The sequence below is a fragment of the Polyodon spathula genome, chromosome 4 (genome assembly GCF_017654505.1).
Source record: "Polyodon spathula isolate WHYD16114869_AA chromosome 4, ASM1765450v1, whole genome shotgun sequence".
NCBI classification, from domain to species: domain Eukaryota; kingdom Metazoa; phylum Chordata; class Actinopteri; order Acipenseriformes; family Polyodontidae; genus Polyodon; species Polyodon spathula.
In genome coordinates, this window is record NC_054537.1 from 91,129,203 (window position 1) to 91,152,262 (window position 23,060).

The 23,060-nt window shown below is 39.2% G+C and overlaps 2 protein-coding genes across 5 annotated transcripts; both read left to right on the forward strand.

Moving 5' to 3' along the window:
• Positions 1 to 3,114: 3,114 nt before the first annotated feature.
• On the forward strand, positions 3,115 to 11,654 carry LOC121315095 (endoplasmic reticulum membrane sensor NFE2L1-like). 2 transcript variants are annotated; one of them, XM_041249008.1, is made up of 4 exons: positions 3,115 to 3,998; positions 7,839 to 8,042; positions 8,843 to 8,968; positions 9,303 to 11,654. In XM_041249008.1, the coding sequence occupies exons 1-4, from the start codon at positions 3,480 to 3,482 to the stop codon at positions 10,515 to 10,517; spliced, it is 2,064 nt and encodes a 687-aa protein (XP_041104942.1). In that variant the 5' UTR covers positions 3,115 to 3,479; the 3' UTR covers positions 10,518 to 11,654. The 2 variants fall into 2 exon arrangements, with proteins under 2 accessions (XP_041104942.1, XP_041104943.1); XM_041249009.1 differs by having other exon boundaries at positions 8,885 to 8,968.
• A 6,715-nt stretch (positions 11,655 to 18,369) lies between these two features.
• On the forward strand, positions 18,370 to 22,401 carry LOC121315096 (chromobox protein homolog 3-like). Of its 3 annotated transcripts, none has more exons than XM_041249010.1 (6): positions 18,374 to 18,468; positions 19,613 to 19,752; positions 20,439 to 20,584; positions 21,072 to 21,243; positions 21,572 to 21,666; positions 21,754 to 22,401. In XM_041249010.1, exons 2-6 carry the CDS (start codon positions 19,618 to 19,620, stop codon positions 21,878 to 21,880), a joined length of 675 nt encoding a protein of 224 aa, XP_041104944.1. In that variant the 5' UTR covers positions 18,374 to 18,468; positions 19,613 to 19,617; the 3' UTR covers positions 21,881 to 22,401. The 3 variants fall into 3 exon arrangements, with proteins under 3 accessions (XP_041104946.1, XP_041104944.1, XP_041104945.1); XM_041249011.1 differs by having other exon boundaries at positions 18,407 to 18,468; positions 19,616 to 19,752; XM_041249012.1 differs by lacking the exon at positions 19,613 to 19,752 and having other exon boundaries at positions 18,370 to 18,468.
• Positions 22,402 to 23,060: the final 659 nt, after the last annotated feature.

Sequence of the window (23,060 nt, forward strand, 5' to 3'; positions counted from 1 at the left end):
AGGGGATTGGACCGGGAGGTGTGGATGAAAGAGTAGTCAGAGCCCTTTTCAGGGCTCTCCCAGTATATCTGGGGCAGGTGACAGCATTGCAGTAGGTGGCAGCATTCCTGCAAGTGGCGACAGACACATGCCTCCCCCAGCAGGCTGTGGGAGGGAAGGTGGATTGAAACCAGCCACAGCCCTTTTTCGGGGCTATGATGAAAGGCAGCGGTGATTCAAACCCGAGTTGCAACAATAGGGGTGACTCGCTGCTGGTGTTGAGCGAAGACGTGGAGGGGGTGTGGCAAAGGAGCAGCAAAGGTCTCAGCATGGAACAACAAGGCAAGCAGCTTCATGAATTCTAGGGACCCTTTGAAGTGCGGTCAGAAAATGGGGGTCAGACCAGTCTGGTGCAACACCAAATCGACAACGGGGTAGCCCCTCCAAGCTGGGAACCACCTCACTGGCTTCCCCTTTTCCGACATGAAGCAGATGAAAACAGGAGATACTGGATGCTGATGTCATCGAGTCATTTGACAGTACCGGTAGTCTTGGTTTTTATGCTTTTGAGTGGATGGCCGGCGTCTGAATGTGGTAACCAAGAAATTCCTACCCGCTGCCCCAGATTGACGAGTCACTCGATCGTCTTGGTTCAGCTCCCTTGATCTCTGCTGTGGCTACTGGAAGGTGGAGCTTGCCCCGGATGCCTGACTAAAAACTGCCTTCTCCACTGGCCAGGGGCTCTGGCAGTTTCGGGTTATGCTGTTTGGTCTGTGCAGTCCCCCTGCCACTTTCGAGTGACTGATGGAGAAGGTGCTCAGTGGGATCCCGAAACAGACGTGCATCGTTTACCTGGATGACCTGTTGGTGTACACCCCCACCTTCTCAGCAGCTCTGCACAACCTACAGCAAGGGCTGGAGAGGATCAGCGCAGCAGGGCTGAGACTGTACCCGGAAGCAGAGTGAGACAACGCCTTTTCCCAGCTGCACAAGGCCCTGACCCAAGCTCCCTTCAGATCCTCAGCCATGTAGAGCACAACTACTGCCTGACAAGGAGGGAGCTGCTGGCAGTGGTGGAAGCCATCAAGCACTACTGCCCCTACCGCTGTGGTTGCTGGTTTTTGCTCTGCTCTGACCAGGGTTTGCTGCAATGGCTGCTGCAGTCTGGGGAGCTGGAGGGGCAGGTGCTGCGCTGACTTGAAACACTCCAGGCTTTTAACTTTGCAATCCAACATCGGCCTGGAGTGAAGCACGGAAACACAGACCACCGGAAGGTGCATGCAGTGACCCCGAAGGAGTGGTGCAGGCAACAAGCACAGGATGCTGACGTCAGTTGGCTGCTGTGCTGGAAAGAGGGAGACAGGTGACAGTTTGGGAGAAGGTGTCTCCCCTCTCGGAGGCTGTCAAAGGCTTGTGGTCACAGTGGGGTGCGTTCAGCCTTCGAGGGGGCGTGCTATACCAGTGGTGGCAGGAGCCAGCCAATGGAGAGCAGCGGTAGCAGATTTTAGTGACAGCCCTGCTCTGGGATGCATTGCTTCAGCAAACCACAGGGTCCCCATGGTAGGGTAATTCATCATCATAAAGATGCTGGTGCACCTCTGGGTTCACTTTTACTAGGACATCTAGGATAAGACATCAAGATCTTCTACCACCGCTGCCACGACTGCACAGTGAAGGGGCCAGGTGAGTACTCTCAGGTGCCAGGTCGTCCTGCACTGTGATTGGCTCGCCCCGTACCAAGGACAGTTGCTGGACACCCCTTCATTTCCACCAGCAACGCTGCAGCCTGATGCAACAAACGCATCTTCCCCTGCAACCCAACTGACAGAGGATTCGCCCACCACGCTCACCCTCTCCAGCGGCAGCTGGAGCTATCTCACTGCCCTGGGAAATGACCGGGAGACCCCGGTGACCTACATGATACTAGGATTAATTGGGCTGCTCACTGAACTTTTGTGTTGTGCACCTTGTTTGTGAATGCAATTCTGGGATTTTTGTGTTGCGCTGTATACAGGAAATGACTGCTCGGGATATGCCAAGGTATGTAGTATAAGGTGCGTGGCTGTGTATCTTTTGGGGACAAAAGGATTTAAGAAGGGGGCAGTATGACATGCACGGGAACTGGGGGTGCTGTGCACATTAGTTGCATAGGATCACGGGCAACATGTAACTGAGAAAAAGGGGTAATTTGGGGACAAGGGCAAGTGGTCCACCCTGAGAGGGGGGCTGTTCCTATGTTGTGAACCCCCCCCCCCCCCCCCCCCAAGTATGCTTGTGTAAACATGGGGGGACACTGTGTGGCGGTCCTCTGTTGTGATCCCCCCTGCTTTTACAGTGGTCAGGGAGACACCCTTTGGGCTCTGTAACAATGAACTATCTGAGCATTCATCTTTTTCCTCTGTTGCCAATCACATTGGTGTTATCGCTTCCGGGGAGTCCATGTAAGGCTATTTATAAACCCTGCCTCGACTGTCACATTATTATTATTATTATTATTATTATTATTATTATTATTATTATTATTATATTATTATTTATTTGCAATTTAACTGCTTATTTGCATTAAAGCAGCTACATAAATGACTAGGATCTCTTGACTTCCCTGCGTCTGTGCCAATCTGCCAGTGTGTGAGTCATGATGAAATCTCCTAATGGCAGTTAAACATAAAGCAGGCACAAACTATGTTTCCTACAGTATAACAGGATGTAGGAAGAAACCAAAGTGTTTCTAAAGCCAAAGACCAATGCACATATGAAATGCAAAAAAATCCGACATGTAACCATAGCCAAATAAAACATAAAATAAAATAAAACCTTTACAACTGCAACGTGAAACAATTTTAGATACATGTTACAATATTAAAAACATCTTAACATTGTAAAAAGAAACATGCTGCTAATTTAATTTTTCTCTTGCACGCTGATGGCCGCGCCAGCCCTTGATTTTCCAAATTCAGCCACGGTTGCAATGCAGTGTGGAAGTTGTAGTTTTACTAACACGAAGTCGTGTTCGCAATACTCGGTGAGCATTCAGAAGACACTAAACATCCCACAATGCCCAGCACCCTAACTAATTACCATTACCCAAAGGTTACGCCCAGAAGTGCTGAGAGTGGCCGGTAGAATATACAGTCTCCTCCTCACAATGCTGTGAGAGAGGGGATTGAATTCGGAGATTTCTTTTTATTATTTATGGTATCAAAGGGAAAGTAAAGCAAACATTGAACCTTTCAAGAATTTTTTTTTTAAGAATAAGATGAAATCGTTTGTGTAGACTGCACGAGTTTGTAAAATCTCTATTTCATTGCATGTGCAGGAAGCCGGTGGCGATAACAGTTTTCTCGTACTGCCAAGGCTTTGTCTGATTGAGAGTTGTAAGGGGAAGCGTGCTCTTTTGTGTGAGGTCTGAGATTGTTCTTTGTTTAAAAGAAAGAAAAAAAAGAGTGCTGCTGACAGGCAGTTTTTTTTTCTTTAACGTTATTGCAGTTGCTCTTTTTAAAATGCACTTCGTGAAGAAGTATTTTACAGAAGGGCTGATTCAGTTTGCCATTCTACTGAGTTTAGTTGGGGTTAGGGTAGATTTTGACTCTTACGTGAACAGATACTTTCCACCTCTTCTAGAGAGCAGTTTGGGGCCAAGTTCAGTGTATATACAAACTCGGTTTCACAATTTAAGGGACAATTTAGATGGATGTAGTTTGCAGCGCAAATGTTCCGATTTGGACTACTATTTCACATCCAGAAGACTTTTGAATGAAGTGAAATCTCTCGGTACTCCTCGCTTCCCCATTACTGAAGTACACGCGTGGTTGGTCCACACAGTTGCCAGAGAATCTGACACTGACAGTTCGGTAGTCGTAGTAGTAAATGGAGAACAAAATACCAATGATAACGAAAACAGTGAAGGCGCCCATAATCATCCAAGACAAGAGAGCAGCCAGCATGATCCTCAGCAATCGGATCAAGACCACGACACCGGGGCCTGGGTCAATCCGAGTGGGAGCGAACTCACAAAAGAGGTAAATATATAGGCAATATATAACATGCATTGTTGTTGTGTTGTACACAGAGTAACGTGCCAGACACCTGCAGTCGCACACCTGTATGTATAGAGTGATCGTGGTAAATGTGCTGTATTCCTGTTGCTAGCTAGGGCCAGATGCTGTCTCGTGTGTACTAGTTTAACTTTGTCCTAAGTGCTTTCGTTTTATTGTAAGTGTATTGGCCTAGTGCAACCACGGGCCTGAAATGATCTCTCTAGCTGGAGTTTAGCTTCCTTTGTGTCATTGTTTCTCAGCACAAGTAGGACTAACTCAAGTAGAAACCATGTTGTTAAAATATGATTAGTTTCAGGTGCTCCCCACGATAATATCTTGGAGACATTGCATTTTTTCAAATGGTAAGTAAACTCCTGCAAACCTGTTACAGGTGCTGTTTGGCAATTAGGCTAGTTTATTAATACCGAGAATAATTAAGTTTATGATATGAATGCTGGACAGACTGCCAATCAGTCACAACGACGAGATATACTTTTGCTATTAACCTTTTATTAACGTGTTTACTTCCCTTTCTCAATAACATTTAAACAGTATTTTAAAAAGCACAAGACCTTTGTTTAATTGTACTGGCAAGTAAATAAGTAAAACAATACAATGCAATTGGCATCTGCCATTGTTGAAAAGGATGCCCATTCTCCCCTTAAGCGCAGAGTAGGGACCACTGACAGTGTAAAACTTCATGAGACAAATATTCTGCAGCAGCCTGTGAAATGTAAGTTTGGAAAATAAGTGATATGGATGCAAATATTTTTCCCTGTCCCCGGAGCACAGTATAAAACTTTGCAAGCACTAAATGTATCAGTTCGACTGACAGACTGTAACGCTTTCGCTAAACTGCTCACTATTGAATAATTCATTGTCCCTTATATTGATCGTGATCATGGTAGAAACACTACTCAATCTTCCATGAAGGCATGCCCGTCTAAAACAAGTAAAGGATGTTTGTGCTTTCAAATTAAACCCACTGACGGCAGGCAATTGAGTCGGTATGTATCCCAACATTGCACATTCTAATGAACAAACCAAGCTTCACTGGAGCAAAAAGTAAATCTGAAGCCGAATGTGCAGCAGTTTCTTGGTTTGTTTGTGCCTTTCACAGTTCCTCAAGCAACACTGCAGGAGGTCCAATTATTAGAGGAGAAACTAGTATTGTTATCTATACTAAAATAGTACAAATACCATATGGACAAGTAGTTCACATCAGCATGTTTAATCTACATCCAGGTAATGTACTAGAATTAATTTTTATTCTGCAATCAAAGATTAGGAAAAACACATGGCACTGCATGATTATTGAGTTAGAATAAATATCGGTTTATCCACCATCTTTTTTTATTTCACTTAAGAACTGTCATACCTCTGCATACACTTCATTCTGTATTAGTTTGATTAATGAAGACTTCTCTCCAGTATTGCATGTCTTCTTTGACATGGCGATGTAGCAACACTTGTTGCAAAAGTTGTTTTCCAATAGCATAGTTACTGTAAAGCTTCCGGTTCCTAGATGGGGAAGCAGATATAATTGATGTTCCTGCCACACAAGCCATCATTTTAAGGGTTACCTCTTTCTATGTGAATTTCAAGACCTGTTCCAGGTATTGGTTCCCTTCAGATGAGTATGCACTGTACCTAGGGGTTATCCATTAGCTATATGAATATTGCAGCAGCAGTGTTCTGTAATGGAATAGCCATGTCAACCACTGGCAGGCTAGTAAAGGACCACATATGGCCACTATAAATACTTTAGAGGTATATACTCCAGTGGGTGATGCAGGAATGTTAATCTGTAGCAACATATTTATTTTTCTTCTACTGTGGTGCATTGGCCACCACTTTCAAAACCTCCGTTTTCGTCTATAAGGATAGTGCATATTTTTTAGCGAGCACTATGCCAACTCGAAATGCATCATAGGGTGTGTGGTCCCCAAACATCACTAAAATACAGTACAGAGGCACTAATGTGGATGCAACTTAATACATACCCCAGTGTCCTACTACAGCGTTTTATTCAAATTTCTCTGCCCTAACAGGGCTCCAAAATAATTTGAACTAACAGGTATTTACAGTAAGCGACTGCTAAATTTTTGCCAGGACCTTATAGAAAATTCATACTATCGGATAGTGTGTCTAATCCAAGTTTGTTTTAATGAGAATTCACTGTACTCTGGGCTGTTGTCTGAAGCAGTATAACACTACTTGTTACTGTAGAGCAATGCAAAAAAATATATATGCATTTCTGTCATTAGCATACAACCTTACACTTGAAATTGTATAGTTTTATATTAACAGTAAGGCAGTTACTGAATGTGAAAAGGAAAGTACTTTCTCCAAATATTTAGGGCCATAATTTGAAGCAAGTGGAAAGTCAAATTTCGACAGCAATAAAACAATTGTTATGGTAAAACTAGCAAGAAACAAACTTGCACAAAAAAAATAAACATTTAAATGATTGTTTTGAGCAGTTTCTTGCTAGATTTCTACCATTTGTTTTTATCCCTTCCTGAAAACTTGCCTTTTGCACTAAAACAGGGTCGTCTGTTATACAGGATATGTGGGTTTCACATTCAGTCAAAGAACAAAAAGATCAACACAGCACATTACTTGATGTTATGCTGATGAGAGGCAACGACTTGGCTAAAACCTTGCATGGCTTTCTGGTAGCTATTCGTGTGCATAACATTAGCTTGACTGGGGGCACTTGAACACCTTTATGGTGTTTCTGACCAGTGGGAATGAATATACTGCACGTGCAATAACTGAACTGCAACAATGTAACTAAAGATTGTGAACAACTCTTACTGTCTTTAAATCAATTCAGAGATTTGACACTCAAATGAATCAGTTAAAATGTTTAATTACTTTTTTTTAAAAATGAAACCAAAAAACAACAGCCACCCGTTTGAAGTTTCATGTATTTGTGCCTTTCACATAGTCTTACACTTCTTAAACAACACTGAAACAATGTGACACCTTAACTGTGCTTAGGAGCACATTGGGCCATCCTGTTCCTCATCTCTAACGTGCCTCGACAAATAGTGTACACACAGATAGCTGCCAGGTATTATGAATTGTAGTCATTTTGTTTTTTAAGCACAGCTGGCAGTTACATCAGACAATCAGACTCTGAATTGCAGCCATTGGTTTAATCCTAACAAAAAGCCAGAACAAAGTGAAAGTGCCCTCGGGCAGGTCTGCTACTGAGGAATACAGGAACGAGTTCCTTGTTTGTTAATAATCCTCGTGCAGCTGTTGCTTTTAGTTTAAAGGCAGTCCATCGTGTGCCCTCCACCCTGCCCCCTCCTTCCTTACATGCTCCCACACACAGCACACTCTTATACAACTGGTTTAAAGGCACAGCTGTTGCCACACTCTTACCATGGGTTAACCCTTTAGGCTATACCTGCCATATGTCACCGTGCAAAAAATGTAATAAACTGTATTTGCAGCACATGCCTTTAACAGGTTTTCGCAACACTAATATTTGTCTGTACTGTAAATGTGTATTCCTTTTAAGCTTTGTTTTCAGACCTGTATCCAGTAGTTTAAACATAATTTGTCAAACTATGACGTAATAATGAAAAGAATAATTATTTTTCATTAGTAGTACACTTCTCTGTATTTTTCTGGTTGTTTACACCTCATACCAAGTAAATAAAATTGCATCAATCCTTTATTGTGCTACACATTCGTGACAACGCTGCCACGTGTTTGTATTGGTTACCCACATGGCTAACACTATGCTGTTCTATAGCAAAAGTTTTTGGCAACTAAATTACATGTGCATCGTGTCTCTCTTTCTAGGATATTGAATTGATTGATATACTTTGGAGACAAGATGCAGCTGTAGGAGCGGGGAGAGAAGGCTTTGAGAACTGTTGTCTGCAAAGAGGCGATGACCACACTGCCGAGGACCGGGGGGGAAAGGAAGAGCAGAACCAGGACTCAGAAACAAGCCAGCAGCCTAGTGATGCAGAAGAGAGAGAGAGCTCAGCCTTTGATAATGAGGTGGGTCCTTCTGCATATGTGTATTTCTGTTAATGTCCCGAAAGCCCTGACTAAATATGCATGTTCCTTAGCCTGCATTTAAATTAAGATCCTAATTTAAACAATAGTATGAAAATGCATATGGCCTGAGATGCCCCAATAGAGGCTGGTCTTTTGAAGGGCAAGCTTCTAAGGGGCACTTGCAGAGTTAAACATTGCAATGTCATTTGTTTTTAGTGTTTTTTATTTTTAATCCACCTGCCAAAACCACCTTTCCCCTCAATAATACAGGCAATATTATTGACTCCTCTTTTTTAATGCAATTGAGTCCAGCACACCTAAAGCAGCGTCATTCAATATGCTTGCTTATACAAAGTCTAAACATATATTTCTCTGTAATACGTGGCTGACCTAGTAAAGTTAGGATTTGGGATTTATAAAATTTTTTGTCGTGTGAGAACAACTACTGTTCAGCTAAAGGTCATTGGGAATATTTATGCGTATGACAAAGCTTTATCCATCCATAAATGAGCTCTTTGTCTCTTAATCGTTAGAATACATACAAACACTGCTTCATGGGGCCAACGCTATTTCAAGGGTTGTTTGTTTGACACATTGGTGTACCTATGAACAGGACCCTAGTGTGTTGCAATAGTGTGGCATGGTACGATCAAAACTAAGGTGCCCCGTTACATATTTGGAGTGGTGTGTTTTTTTTTTATTTTATTTTTGAATGGCCAGTCCTACCCGTGGTAATTATGCATACAGGTTCACGTTCTTCTTTTGAAACCCTGGCATCATCTCACTCGTTTATTTTTCAGGATTTACCTCATGGTAACCCTGATTCCTTATCACTTTTGCAGGGGGCTTCTCTGGAACCACAGAGTTTTTTGGGTGTTGATGTGGAACAACGATGGCAGGACTTCCTGTCTTTGTCTGAGTTACTGGTAAGCTGATTGTTCATTTAAAGTTATAAAGACTTTCAAAATGATGTTGTTGACTTACAAAACGGTCAAAGATCAAGCTCCATCTTAATAATCTGTTATCGGTTTTCTGTCTGTATTTGTGTATTAAACTGACATTTGCTTTATTATCTCCCACTCTGGGAGTGACCTATTATGAACTGTCAGACTTAACAGTATATTTTTACGCGAAAAACTTGGTTATGGCATTCTATGTAGAGAATATCAAAATCTAAGGATATATGGATGCCACACACTTTGTTGTGAACATACTGTAGGTAAAGGTAGTGTTACTAATATGCTTGTTTGTGTATTTTAGGGTATAGAAACTGAAAATGTTCAGCCTATTCCTAATACTACAATATCAGAAATTGGCATGGATATTTCTGAAGCCATCAGTCAAAATGTCAGTCTTCATGATGCTGCCCAGGCCTTCAGAACAAGCAATGGAGTAACACGGAATGAAGGCAGTCAGAATCTTCTTCGACTGGAATCTACTAATTCAACACATGTCGATATGCTGCTCAGTGTTACCAACCTGACATCAGAACTATTCCCCCTTGTTGAAAACTGTACCAGAAATGCATCTAACCAAAACCCCTTGTCTGGCTTTCTTGACGAGGCAGTGTTTGATCAAATTAATTTAATGGGTCTTGGTATAGAAGGTATGGACAACATGGACACTCAAATTTTAGAAGAACCTGACTCGGATTCTGGACTCTCTCTAAACTGTAGTTCCAGTAGCCCTGGATCCCCAAGCAGTTCAGAAGTGTCTTCCTCTTCGTCATGCTGTGATGACGAAGGAGCTGTGGGTTACAGCAGCGATGCTGAATCGGATTCCTGGGATGCTGTCGGAGGGGATGAAGGAAACAGCACATTGTGTCGTTCCCAAAACAGTAAGTGGTCTCCCATGCAAACAGCAGACCACATTTATCATAATCACACATACAATCAGCCCCCAAGCCAAAATGTTTTGGCCTCTCCTCTTCAGCATTCTGGATGTGGAAAACTTAAGAGCGTCAAGAGAAACTCCAGTGAAGATATAGACCTCAGCCGAGACGAAAGAAGAGCAAGGGCACTTCGAATCCCGTTCTCGGTGATGGAGATTGTCAACATGCCTGTGGATGAGTTCTTGGAGCTTCTTTCCAAGTATGATCTTACAGAGGCTCAGGTAACCCTGATCCGCGACATTCGGCGCAGAGGAAAGAACAAGGTGGCAGCACAAAACTGCCGTAAGCGCAAGTTAGATGTCATCTCAAACCTGGGAAACGATGTGGACGAGCTTCAGATGCAGAAGGAGAAGCTGCTGAAGGAAAGGACCCAACAGAACAAGTCAATCGGCACAATGAAGCAAAAACTGAATGAGCTGTACCGGGATGTGTTCAGCCGATTACGAGATGAGCATGGCAGGCCTGTCAACCCCAGCCAGTACTCTCTGCAGTGCAACAGTGACGGCAGTGTGTTAGTTGTGCCTCGCCAACTGATGACATTACAGCAGAAACCAGACAAAAAAACAAAGGACAAGAAGCACTGACAGTGCAGGAGTTGAACTGCTGGAGGTTCCCGCCCCCACGATGCAGGGAGTAGCATGTTGGCATTCTATGGCGGCTGACCCTCAGAAAAGACTCCTTTTGGTGACTTTTGTTTGCTCTAATGCATAGCTGCTGTTGTTTTTAAGGAGAAACATCTTTATGTTGCAAAAGTTACATAAGGACGAAGGGGTTGTATATATAAAAAATAAAAGAAAGTTTAACCCTCCACTGATTTCCCAACCCCAAAAAATGATATAATATGGGGTTTGTTGCTGCATGTTGTACAGGGTTAAATAATTTGGTTTTGGTTTTGTATTCATTGTGGATTTTTCATTTTTTAGATGTTATCGATCTGTTTTTGGAATTCTTATGACTAATAATGGGCATTTTCACCTTTAAGAGGATTTCAAAGGATGAAAACAAATCTGCGGACAGAATTACAATCATGTAATATATGCCTTTGGACCCGCGACAACCTACAAAGAGTCTTTCTCTAAATCTATTTAGAACAGTAAAACCTGTATATTGAAAGGAATCCCTTTGATACAAGACCAATTTTAGATGGTCCATTGAGTGGTCGATATATGTTGGGCCGACAATTTCTGATAGCATCAGTGTAATATATCCAAAAAAATGCAGTACTGTAGCCAGTTGACATGAGAGAAATCATCCACAGTACACTAATAATTTACAGTTATGTTGGTAAATATTACACGTTTGATCTTTTTGTATCTAAAAGACAACAGGAATACTGTCTATATTCATTGCCATTATCATTGATGCTTGGTTTAGTCTGATGAGTGAGTGGTATTTTTCTATTTCTAAGTGTCCTTAGCTTTTGGGTATATAGGGATTTAGCACTGGGATCAAACTTTAGGATCAAACAGTTGCATTTATGCACTAATCTTTAAAAAAAAAAAAAAAAAAAGGCTTTTTTTCTCTGTTTTTGTTTCTTTAAATATATACAGGGCCATTCATAAACAACGCACTGTATCTGAAGATAAAAAAAAAGTTCCCAGGTGCCGGCGCACAATTGACCAAGCACTGCCCGGGCGGGGTAAGGGGTTAGGTCTGCTGGGGAGTCCTGTGGCTGGCTGGCAATTCAGAACTAAGTAGGGTTGTATAATAATTGGACATTCGAAAAAGGGGGAAAATTGGGAAAAGATGAATGAAAAGTATTGTTTAAAAAACAACAACGATCGATTACAGAGCTCTGGCAAAATGTTGCAACTACACAGAACATTATTGTGTGACTGTCTGTATATTTTTCATGGAAGGCTGCACTGCAATCACTTTTCCCATGAGATGCATAGATTAATACCAACCAAATCCCCAGGTTTATAAGCACATGTGTTGCTGTTTGCTACGACTATCTACTTGTGAACCTTGATTGAATTGCAACATTCTTTTAATCGTGTTTTTTCCTTTCTTCTTGTGGTGCATTGTTTATTAATCAACCTGCAGAAAGTACATGTTCTAAGTTTGAAGTACTATTTCACAATGTCAGTGGATGGGCTAGATTGTATACATTTTCCGCTTTCTCGTTGATTCAAAAATGACTTAGCACTTTTGTGCTAAGGTAGATTATTTCAAAGAAATGGACAAATGTATTTTTTGTTTTTAAGGTTCTGGAATACAGGTCTTTTTTAAAGTGTGGTTTGTTCTGTTCTGTGTATTTATGTCCTTCCATTATTTGAATTAAATTATCATGTTTGTATTTGAAAAAAAAAAAAAAAAAAGTACTGGATCAGCAGCTGTTTTGCTGATTTAAAAAAAAAAAAAAAAAAAAGTTTTTAATAGGGTCCTGGTGGCTGTATTAATGTCATATACGCTGCAGTTGTACTGCAGGTACAAAACATTAGAAAATAAAGTAATTCTTTATGTTTGTCATTTATTTTAACCTTTTGTTGTGTAGTATTTTATAGATCTGTTTCACTCCTTTTTTTTTTGTCGTATATTTTGTCTTCACATTTTTTACTTCCAAACAAAGGTGGATGATGGGTAAATTCTCTAATTTGAAAATCGGGATAAATTTTGTTTACTGAATTATATTTAATTTTGCCATAGCTTTGATTGATAGATAGATAGATAGATATGTGTGTAGTATTACTTAGTATTCTGTTTGGGTGATGTAGACTTTGTGCTGTGAAAGATGTAGACTCCGCCTGAAAAATGTATGACAAGCAACTGATATAGCCTGATGCACCAGCAACCCCAAATATATGAAAGTCTGAATTGTGTGCACTTTGAACAGTTTCAACAAAGCTGATTTATAAGAATTATCATATTTACTTTGCAACACACTTGAATTGATAATCTGTACTTTTGTGGGTGGCAGCTTTGATCTTCTGCATGTTAAATTAGTAGGTTTATATATGCGTGTGTGTGTATATTATGTGCATACAATATAATGGGTTGTTTTGTTTTACAATTCCAACTATGCAAGTACCTTGCGTTTTAAAATATTGCTGCATATGCAAAAAGTTTCCATCGCTGGGTCTCAAAATATTGCATGAAACCACTATCAATGAACGACGTGTCAAAATAAAGAGCAGAAGTGTTTACAGCATTCATTTTGGTTCTCTGCCAACCTCTATGTCACAAGATGGCAACCCGTTGATGGGAAAACCTGCAAAATATAATGAGCCCCATTAACAGCCAGAAGTAACAGCTTCTGATGGCTGTTATGCACCAGTGATTTATACAGTGTGAAATCTTGAACAATGGAATTTACTCATACCGGTACATTTCTAATGTTTGGGTGGTAAGAGTATATATGCAATGCTCCCTGATCAGGTGCTAGCAGGTGCTGATATACTATTGTCTGCATTTGCCCTTGCACTCAATTGACAAACGCAAAGGTAAATGCCAATCAAAATAAGGAGCACTACTTGGTTAACTGGGGGAGGACTGATTCTGATTAGACATGCCAGTGCCAATCTGAGTGACCCCACTCTGCCTAGAGACCCATGCTAATACAACTCTATATATTTGTTACTATTTTGTTTTATTTTAGACATTTGTCAGTTTAATATTTGCTTACACAAAAAAAAGAAAGAAAAGCACAAAGAGAACATAAGATTTAAATTTAAAAAGGAATAATTATCAAATTATTTCTATTTTAAGATGATATAATTGTCAACTGCATTAAATAGATTTTTGAAGCCTGCTATTGCAAAACAGCAAGATTTAATTGAACAAACTAACAAGTGTTATTTTAAAATAGACATGAAACTGGGTTAATTTAGTGTACTTTCTTTCCTTTTGTGACCTAGTCATGTCTTTGTGAACCATCCTTTGTCAGCTTCTGAGCCCAAATCTGCTGGCCCTTCCATTTATTTACCAAAGCAATTCCATAAAAACAACTATGGAAATGTAAAGAAAATCACCAACCTATGTTGAGAATTAATTCTTAAAATTTACATTTAAGAACATGAGAACATACAAAGGTTTACAAATGAGAGGAGGACAATCAGCCCATCTTGTTTGGTTGGTTGTTAGTAGTTTATTGTTCCCAGAATCTCAGCAAGCAGCTTCTTGAAGGATCCCAGGGTGTCAGCTTCAACAACATTACTGGGGAGTTGGTTCCAGACTCCCACAATTCTCTGTGTAAAAAAGTGCCTCCTATTTTCTGTTCTGAATGTCCCTTTATCTAATCTCCATTTGTGACCCCTGGTCCTCGTTTCTTTCTTCAGGTAGAAAAATTCCCCTGGTTCATGTTGTCAATACCTTTTTGAATTTTGAATGCTTGAATCAGATAGCTGCATAGTCTTTTTTGTTCAAGGCTGTATAGATTCAATTATTTTAATCTGTCTGCTATGACATGCCTTTTAAACCAGGAATAATTCTGGTGGTCTTTGCACTCTTTCTAGAGCAGCAATATCCTTTTTGTAGCGAGCTGACCAGAACTGAACACTATTCTAGATGAGGTCTTACTAATGCATTTTATTTGCATTTTTTATAGCTTCAACACATTCTAGATGAAAACATTTCTGAGTCAACATAAACTCCTAGATATTTTTCATAGATTCCTTCTTCAATTTCAGTATGTCCCATAGGGTATTTATAATGGAAATTTTTATTGCCTGCATGCAATACCTTACACTTTGTTATATTAAATGTCATTTGCCATGTGTCTGCCCAGTTCTGAATGCTGTCTAGATCATTTTGAATGACCTTTGCTGCTGCAACGGTGTTTTGCACTCCTTCTATTTTTGTGTCATCTGCAAATTTAACAAATTTGCTTACTATACCAGAATCTAAGTCATTAATGTAGATTAGGAATAGCAGAGGACCTAATACTGATCACTGTGGTACTCCACTGGTTACCTTGCTCCATATTGAGGTTTCTCCTCTAATCAGTACTTTCTGCTTTCTAGATGTTAAGCACTCCATAATCCATGTACATGCATTTCCTTGAATCCCTACTGCGTTCATTTTGAGAATTAATCTTTTATGAGGTACTTTGTCAAAAGCTTTCTGGAAATCTAAATAAACCATGTCACTATCCATTGTCAATGTTGCATCCTTAAAAAAATCAAGCAGGTTAGTTAGACACAATCTCCCTTTCTTAAAACCATGCTGACTCTTCCAGGATACTATTACCATATAGGTAATTTTACATTTTGGATCTTATTATAGTCTTATAGTTTATGTCGAATTAATAAATAGTTACCTGGTTCGGTTTTGTCTCCCTTTTTGTGGCTCTGTATTACGTTTGCAATTCTCCAGTCTGTCGGTACAACCTCTTTCTCAAGAGACTGTTGCATGATCTTAGTTAGCGGTTTGTAAATAACTTCTTTCATTTCTTTGAGTGTAACCTTTAGTGTAAATCATTCTTTGCCATTTCAACATTTTATAAAGGTTCAATAAAAAGTCATTTTCTGAATTTGTAAGTACTGTATATATTAAATTACCGGTATATTCAAAATGTAAATACACTTTCATATACAGTATTGTGGCACATAATGTACCAAGATACCACACAAAATATTACACAAAAATGTTAACATAAATAAAGTTCCTTATTTTTGGTTAAACAAGATACATGTTACAACTTTAATATTATACTTCAGTAAAGTGGCAATGTTTAGTAGCACATACACAGTAATAAATCACTTTTATTTTGGCCAAAGCAGGGATTTAATTCTACTTGAGGAAGCAGTGCTTGTGAAAGCAGTGCTCATGAAAAGTAACGGAATACCACTGTGTTATTCCAAACTGGGACAATAATTTCCTCCTGGGGAACTAAATAAAAAATATAATCTAGGTGTAAAACAAATCAGATTGCTTGGTTTGTAAACATTAAATAATATGGAAAAGATATTTATTTTTCATATGTCCAGAGGTTAAAAACAATGTGGCAGTGATTTTTTATTTTTATTTTTTATCTCAACTGATGACCACCTGTAATGGAACTTTATTAAGAGAATCATAGGATACATCCTGTACAAGCCCCATCTGAAAGTTAGCGGTCTGCATCAGTAACATGGTCAGAGGTTAAAAGAATGTTCACTTGATACCATCTGTAATTTGCCATTTTATACGGTTTATGAGATACTAGTGGTGGGTTTGCAAACTCAGACAAGCGCCTTTTACGTTGATGCTTAATTATTTGAGAAGGGAGGAGAAGTAGTAGGCAATGCTCAAAAGTACCATTAGTCATGCAGCCATTAGTACCAGAAATGAACAAAGCCATTGAAAGGAGGGTGCAGTTCCAAATATTCCTGTAATTCTGCTGAGGACAACAAAATAGCAGCTTTACCTGATGATTGTGCCTTTAATCCTTACCAATCGCCCAAGATATTAGGAAAATTTAGGAAAGAAGAACATTATTATCATTTATCTGTAGTGCACTGACAAACATATAAGGTAAAAAACAATACTTAAATAAATAAGTTAAAATATTGATAGTATAACTAACTTTTTAAAATACCCTCCTATAGTATAAAACCTGAGAAATGCACATCCTGTTGAGAAGGCTGCCTGAGATAGACTAATCTAAACATCTAAAATGTTAACTGGGTCATCAGTTTACATTTGTTATACAAGCAATATTCTCCTTACAGACCAATATCATGTGTCCATATGAAGAGCAGGGAAGTGTTCCAATGTTAAAGTCGTGAATAACAAAGACTCCAGTGCATTGATAAAAACAAAACAAAAAACAAACTGCAAATTAAAGCTGCAGAGTTTTACAATCATGTGTAATTCTAAATTTGAATTTCTGGGTGAATGTCAACCAGATTCTTCAATAGCTTTGCTTTCTAGTCTGCTTCTCCAGAAATCAGACATTGCTCGCTGGCTTAACAGTTTGTTAAAAGTATCTTTTGTATGTGGACTCATGAAGTAACATCCTTCTACGTACTTTACATAAAAATAATATGAAACCATATGGAGCACGACAGCTTTATAACGTAGTGTTCCAGAGTTATAGAAATTGATGAGTACTGGTGATTCTCTCAACTTTATACAGAATATCTAAATATCTGAAGTATTTTATTGAACAGGCCCTAATTCATAGTTGAACCTATGTGATAACAACAAAGAACTATTGCCTCTTTTCCACTGTACAACTGAGCCGCACCAGGGTTGTACTGAGCTCTCACGGCATGCTTAACCTGGATTGTTTTTCCACTGCAGAGTCGAGCTGTGTTACTGACGTCACATGCAATGAAAGACAGTTGTTATGAATTATTGTTATTAATTAACTCAGTTTGCCAGAAGATGCGCAAACAAGAGGTGTTCAAAAATGAATAGACCAACAGTACACCTGTATCCTATATCGCTATATTTTGTAAATATACTTAGGAATGTCTTTATAATCCACATTTTACTGATTATGTTGACTTAATAAAGTTCAACTAGTTCTACTGAAGGGGAAAAATAAGTTTTTAAAAATATGACTTGCCAAATACTAGGCTTGGCTCGACAAATAGCCAGCGGAGAACAACCCATACCCGTACCGTACCGAACCCTCACGGGTCGGATATGCCAGTGGAGAAGCACCCGTATCCATATTGCACTGAGCCCTCACCGGTTTGATATGCCAGTGGAGAACCCCCCCCCCCTCGTTCCCGTATTGCACAGAGTCCTCACAGGTCGGATGTGCCAGTGGAGAAGGGGTATAAAGGCCAAGGTATTATTTTCCATTTGCACCTCTATGAATTAAACATTAAAAAACATGGAAGGGCATTTCTATATTCTAGAAATTGTGTGAGACTTCTGTACAACGCTTCCATCAATAATTGTTGCTCATGCCCGATCTTTAGTTGGCGTCTTTCTTAGTTTGCTGAAACGCTTAATGTAACATCCAGAAGCTACACCTCACACTCCCCATTTTAATAATGCAGCCTGCTGAAACGGTAAAAAGCCAAACGTAAAAACTGGTTATTAAATATCTAATAAAACAAATGTAAACAGAGGCAAATGTATGCAAATCAGAAAATAATTTGCATTTTGTAATTGTGCCATAATTTAATAAAAAATAATAATAATGCACTTTCAGGTACAATCTTTCACTGGTAAAGTTGCATTATCTTTAGAACTATTAATCTAAATGCATCTAACAATAATTTACGCGTACTCTTTAAGTACAGTAATTTAACACATTCAAATATATTTTACTCTACATGTATAGGGCTACTGCTTTTGACGTAAGTAACGTGACTCGTTTGGAGAATAACCCTTAACCTTTTAAACGGCGCGGAGCGGCGGCGAAGTTGAAAAATGTAACACTAACAATTTTTAAATTTATATATATATTTAGGAATTTTTTAAATAAGATAAATCAATAGGAATATATATTTTTAAATACATTTTTGTTAAACCAAACTGTTTAATGTTGGCAGCTGCGCACTGGCGGTATAAGAGGCCGTGCGTGGGGCTGGGTGCTGGCGTGAGGTTGGGGAAGGCGCAGACGGAAGAGGCTCTTTTGTGTGTGCGGTGGGAAAGGTAAATTGTGAAACCACTCAAGTGTTGATTTATGAAAGATTTGTGGAGAAGTAATACCTCTTCATACGACACTGTGAAACTAAAATGTGTAATTACATTTCACACAATAATTTGTCTGTACCGGTAAATGAATGACTGGTACAGTAATAATAAATAATAATAATAAATAGTTTCTAATTCGTTATCGAGTTTGGGCTGTTTCAACAACCTAGTTTATAAACTTCCAGCTTATGTTAACAACAGTACTAAATATAGAGACTGTTTGGTGATAAACGGCTAAAATAGTTCAGGCGTCACGGCAGGCTTTGGTCTGTTCATTGCGGCCGCGTACCGTTACGTAGACTTGCTGAATTATAAATGTTTTTTTTTTCTTCTACTGTGCATTGAAATAAACCATTTTAAAGAAAGGTATAGTGTTAATTCAAAGTTAATGTACTGTGGTCGCATTTTGTAGGGGTTTTGGACGGGGAGAATATTGCTGATGGGGGAGGGGTGGCGTGTAACCAGTTATGTTTCTACCCTATAAATCAATAGTGGCAAAAGTACTAACCTTGGGCTTACATTTCATAACGTTACTGTTATATACGTTTCCTAAAGGTACAGTATTTATACTTGCCCTTATGTAACAAAGCTCCGGTTGTTGCATGCCGTCGTGTAATGTTTTATCTACACGGCAGTTAAGTGATACAACTAATCGTTCAGCTCTGGAATACGGCTATTCTTTCATTTCATAAGTATATCTCGACTTGCTGCTTTCTGTAAACAAAGCATGCAGGATTTCTAGCGCGCATTCCCAGTGTTTAACGTCGTGGTTGGCTATACGCTGTTGTGAGTCGCCTGTGCGGTATTATGTAATGTGGCGGGCTGTACGGTATACGATCATTGGGTGACCATTATAATAAATATTTGGGACCATTGTATCTGGAATTGTAGTGGTCAAATATATTTATGTAATTAACTGGTCTAATGTTTGTGTAAGCATATAACTTACTGTATTGTATGTGTAATGTTAGAATATAGAATTGTGTTAAATTATTTTGTATAGTAAATGAATAAGGCAATTTTCAAGTATCATTGAAAACAAATAAACTTGCTGTTACTGTTAAACAACGTGTGTGAATCTACTCATTTTTGTCATTCACAGCAGTAATGTCAAAGAGAAAGCTAGGTTTTGAGGCAGACAGAATGCAATTGTCAACCATTGTGACACCTAAGCCACAGGGTAGTCAGAAATTGCCTGGAAGCAAACCTTCAAGTACTCAAGAAAGGGCGTCAGTTTCTCAGGTAGTTACCAAGTAAATATGATGGTATTTAACACATGTTTAGAAAGTAAGCCTTGTGAAATGCACCCCCCTTTTTTTTTAAGGGGGAGAAGGAGGGAATTGGATGAAGTTTTAAACAAATACTGATGCCATGTATCCACGATCATGGTGAAATGCATTTGTTTAGAATAGTCTAGCTCCAATTTCTACAAGATGTAGAACTGGAACTAAACAAAGCTTCATATCTAAAGAGCTCTGTCCATACATCTGTGCTTTCTGTAGTTTTGAATTTAAAAGGTGTGCAAAGTGCCTGCATTCTCCTTGTTTGACTTACACATTCTAGATGCAGTATGGTAGAGTGGAGGGAACAAGATTCTATGATGGTTTATTGGCAGATGTGTTTAGAATAAACTTAAATCATTCGGATTTTTAAAATCCATGTTTGACCAGGCTTATCTTCCACATTCGTCTTGTATATCTGGAATTTAGCTAGTTTACATTCAGAACTCTAAAGATTGGGGTTCGGCACCCTCCAAGTCGATACATTGCACTGCCAAGGTACTTCCAGAGGCTGAGGTTGTTTTGCAGTGTCCATTTACTTGAGTGTGATGAAGCTGGAAAAGATGGTGTTTAGTTGTGTAAGGTGTTTTCAGTATCACTTTTTTAAACTGTATTTATCTTCAGTTGACCACGTTAACTTTATTTCAGGTCAAAATGGGAAAGAAGCAAAATGGAAAAAGCAAAAAGACTGAGGAGGAGAATGAACCTGAAGAATTTGTTGTAGAAAAGGTCATTGATCGCAGGGTTGTAAATGGCAAGGTTGAATACTACCTGAAGTGGAAGGGCTTTGGAGAGTAAGTTGTCTGAAATTAAGGTTCGGTGGAGTTATCAAATATGTACAAGTAGTATTTTACTTGGGTAATATACTGACTATTTGGCATTACGATTGCAAAGCTTATTGACAACTTGTAAAACTGACCTGTACATGTCTTTATATTAAAAGCATTGTTTCAGATTACTGGCATCTGAGTTTGACTTAAGGCTTTTTTTTTTTTTTTTAAATGCCCCTTCTAGAAGTATAATTTGTCTAACATGCGGTTGAGGTGGCATGAATGGACTGGTTGCTCAATTTTACTACAGTTGCAAGGCTCCGACTGGATTCACAGTAGCCTATGAGTGACTAATGTGAAGAGGAAAAAGCTACCACCTACAGATTTACAGGCCATTTGTTGCCCTGAACTGCAAGGCAATATCATGCACATAGCTGTTCCACAAAGTGTAAAATGAAACTGTAGTACATCCACATACTGTGCAATAAACCATGGGTTTGTATTCTTGCAGTACTGACAACACATGGGAGCCAGAGGAAAACTTGGACTGTCCGGAATTAATTGAAGGCTTTCTTGCAAATCAAAAGGCTACAGTTGAGAAAACAGTTGAAAAAACAGATTCCAACAAGAGAAAGTTGGAAAGTGAATCGGAAGAAAGCAAAGCCAAGAAAAAAAAAGAAACTGTAAGTGGTAATGACAGATGGCCTTCAGGTGGTTAAATATCTTTAGTGCATGCAATCTTGTCTGGAAATGGTTTTCTAGTTTAGGGGATTTTCTCCACACCCTCTAACCCTTGACTACATACATACTGACTGCTAATACAAATAGATTGCCTACATTGGTAAATTTTGTAAACTGGACTGAACATGTTACAGATGGCTCATGATTTATAATCTGCCAGATTTACCCCCCCCCCCCAAGGTTTACACTATTAAGTGTCTCTCCAGGTCAGATGTAACCGAAGGTATTTTGTTCATTTCTTAATTGCACTTTATTTTTTACTTATTACAGCCTGATAAGCCACGAGGTTTTGCACGGAGTCTTGAACCAGAGCGAATTATCGGTGCCACAGACAGTAGTGGCGAGTTAATGTTCTTAATGAAATGGTAAGATTTTTGAAGTGATATACAGAATTGACAACTGTTACACCAGGTAGATAAATCATGCTGTATTCTTTCCTTTCCCATATTCAGGAAAGAGTCGGATGAAGCAGACTTGGTGCCTGCAAAAGAAGCAAATGTGAAGTGTCCTCAGGTTGTAATTGCATTCTATGAAGAGCGACTTACCTGGCATTCGTGCCCAGAAGATGAACAGCAGTGATACCTTTGCAAAAGAACATGCCAAGTTTTAACCTAATGTGAGGTAGCTCTGTGAACTTGCATATGTTTTATCGTCTCTTTTGTATTGCCTTTTTAGCAAGTGTTGTAGGGAAGTGTACATTTTAATATTTGTGGGTTTTAAGTTCTGTTAACCAGTAGATACTTCTGAAGTGAGAGTCTGATTACCATTAGGTAGCTAAACATGAAGCCCATAGTACAACATCTATTGGAAGGTTTTTCTTGCAACTCCCTGAATCTGGGTAAAATTTGTGAAATTAGACTTGTGACAAAAGCAGTAATTCCAGTTTATCTGGGTTTATCCTCCTGACATTTGGAGCACACCTAGCTTCCTGTATTGTTGCACAGAAAGCTAAAATCTGTATGGGCAACGCAAAATGCATTTTTAAGTTGGGCTTTTTGTTTGAGCTGAATGTTAGGTTTGTGCACTATGAATAGTAGATACTGTTTTTTCACTTTTTGTAAATATGTTTGAACTGTTCAATAAAGTTTATGCTTCTCTAATTTGGAATTTTTTGTGTATTTAAAGTGTTTGCTGAATAAAGTTGTGAAGCCCGATATGGGGGGGGGGGGGAATTGCATGCGCTCAAGTGGCACAGTTTTGCAACTTTATGATTGTGAAATTTGGAGTACTAGATACAAATACATGAGGGGTAATTTTTGGGCCTATATTGGTCCTAGAAATATCATATCAGGTCTGTTATACTTGTCTCCTATACCACTAAGCTGACTTCATATCTTAATATGACCTATATCAAGCACATTAGGAAGTAAACAAATTCCGACATTTCTTAATTATATTGAATCTGCATGTGTTTCCCCCTAAAGGAATCTTCTACATGAGTACTGTAACAGTGATTGTGTCACTGAGTTGAAGCAGTGTGCAAGGAGTGGGCTAAAATTTCCTCCATGGTTCTGTGAGAGACTGATCAGTAACTACAGGAAGTGTTTGGTTGCTGCTAAAGGTGGTGTAACCTGTTGAGTCTAAGGGGGTGATTACTTTTTTCACACAGGGGCATTTTACTTATTTATTAAATAGTTATTCAATTGTTACCTGTTTGCTCATGGCTCGTATAATATCAGAAAGTGATACGCTGTCAGCTTTTGGGACAGTCACAATCTATGTCGATCTGATGGGTGTTCCAATTGTCAAACCAGTAGAT

Excerpts from the sequence above, each read along its gene's own strand:
- LOC121315095 (XM_041249008.1), top strand. The coding sequence starts at position 3,480 with ATGCACTTCGTGAAGAAGTATTTTACAGAAGGGCTGATTCAGTTTGCC. Across the intron at positions 3,999-7,838 it reads GGAGCGAACTCACAAAAGAG|GATATTGAATTGATTGATAT; the intron begins GTAAATATATAG and ends CTCTCTTTCTAG. Across the intron at positions 8,043-8,842 it reads GCTCAGCCTTTGATAATGAG|GATTTACCTCATGGTAACCC; the intron begins GTGGGTCCTTCT and ends TTTATTTTTCAG.
- LOC121315096 (XM_041249010.1), top strand. The coding sequence starts at position 19,618 with ATGTCAAAGAGAAAGCTAGGTTTTGAGGCAGACAGAATGCAATTGTCA. Across the intron at positions 19,753-20,438 it reads AAAGGGCGTCAGTTTCTCAG|GTCAAAATGGGAAAGAAGCA; the intron begins GTAGTTACCAAG and ends ACTTTATTTCAG. Across the intron at positions 21,244-21,571 it reads CCAAGAAAAAAAAAGAAACT|CCTGATAAGCCACGAGGTTT; the intron begins GTAAGTGGTAAT and ends TACTTATTACAG.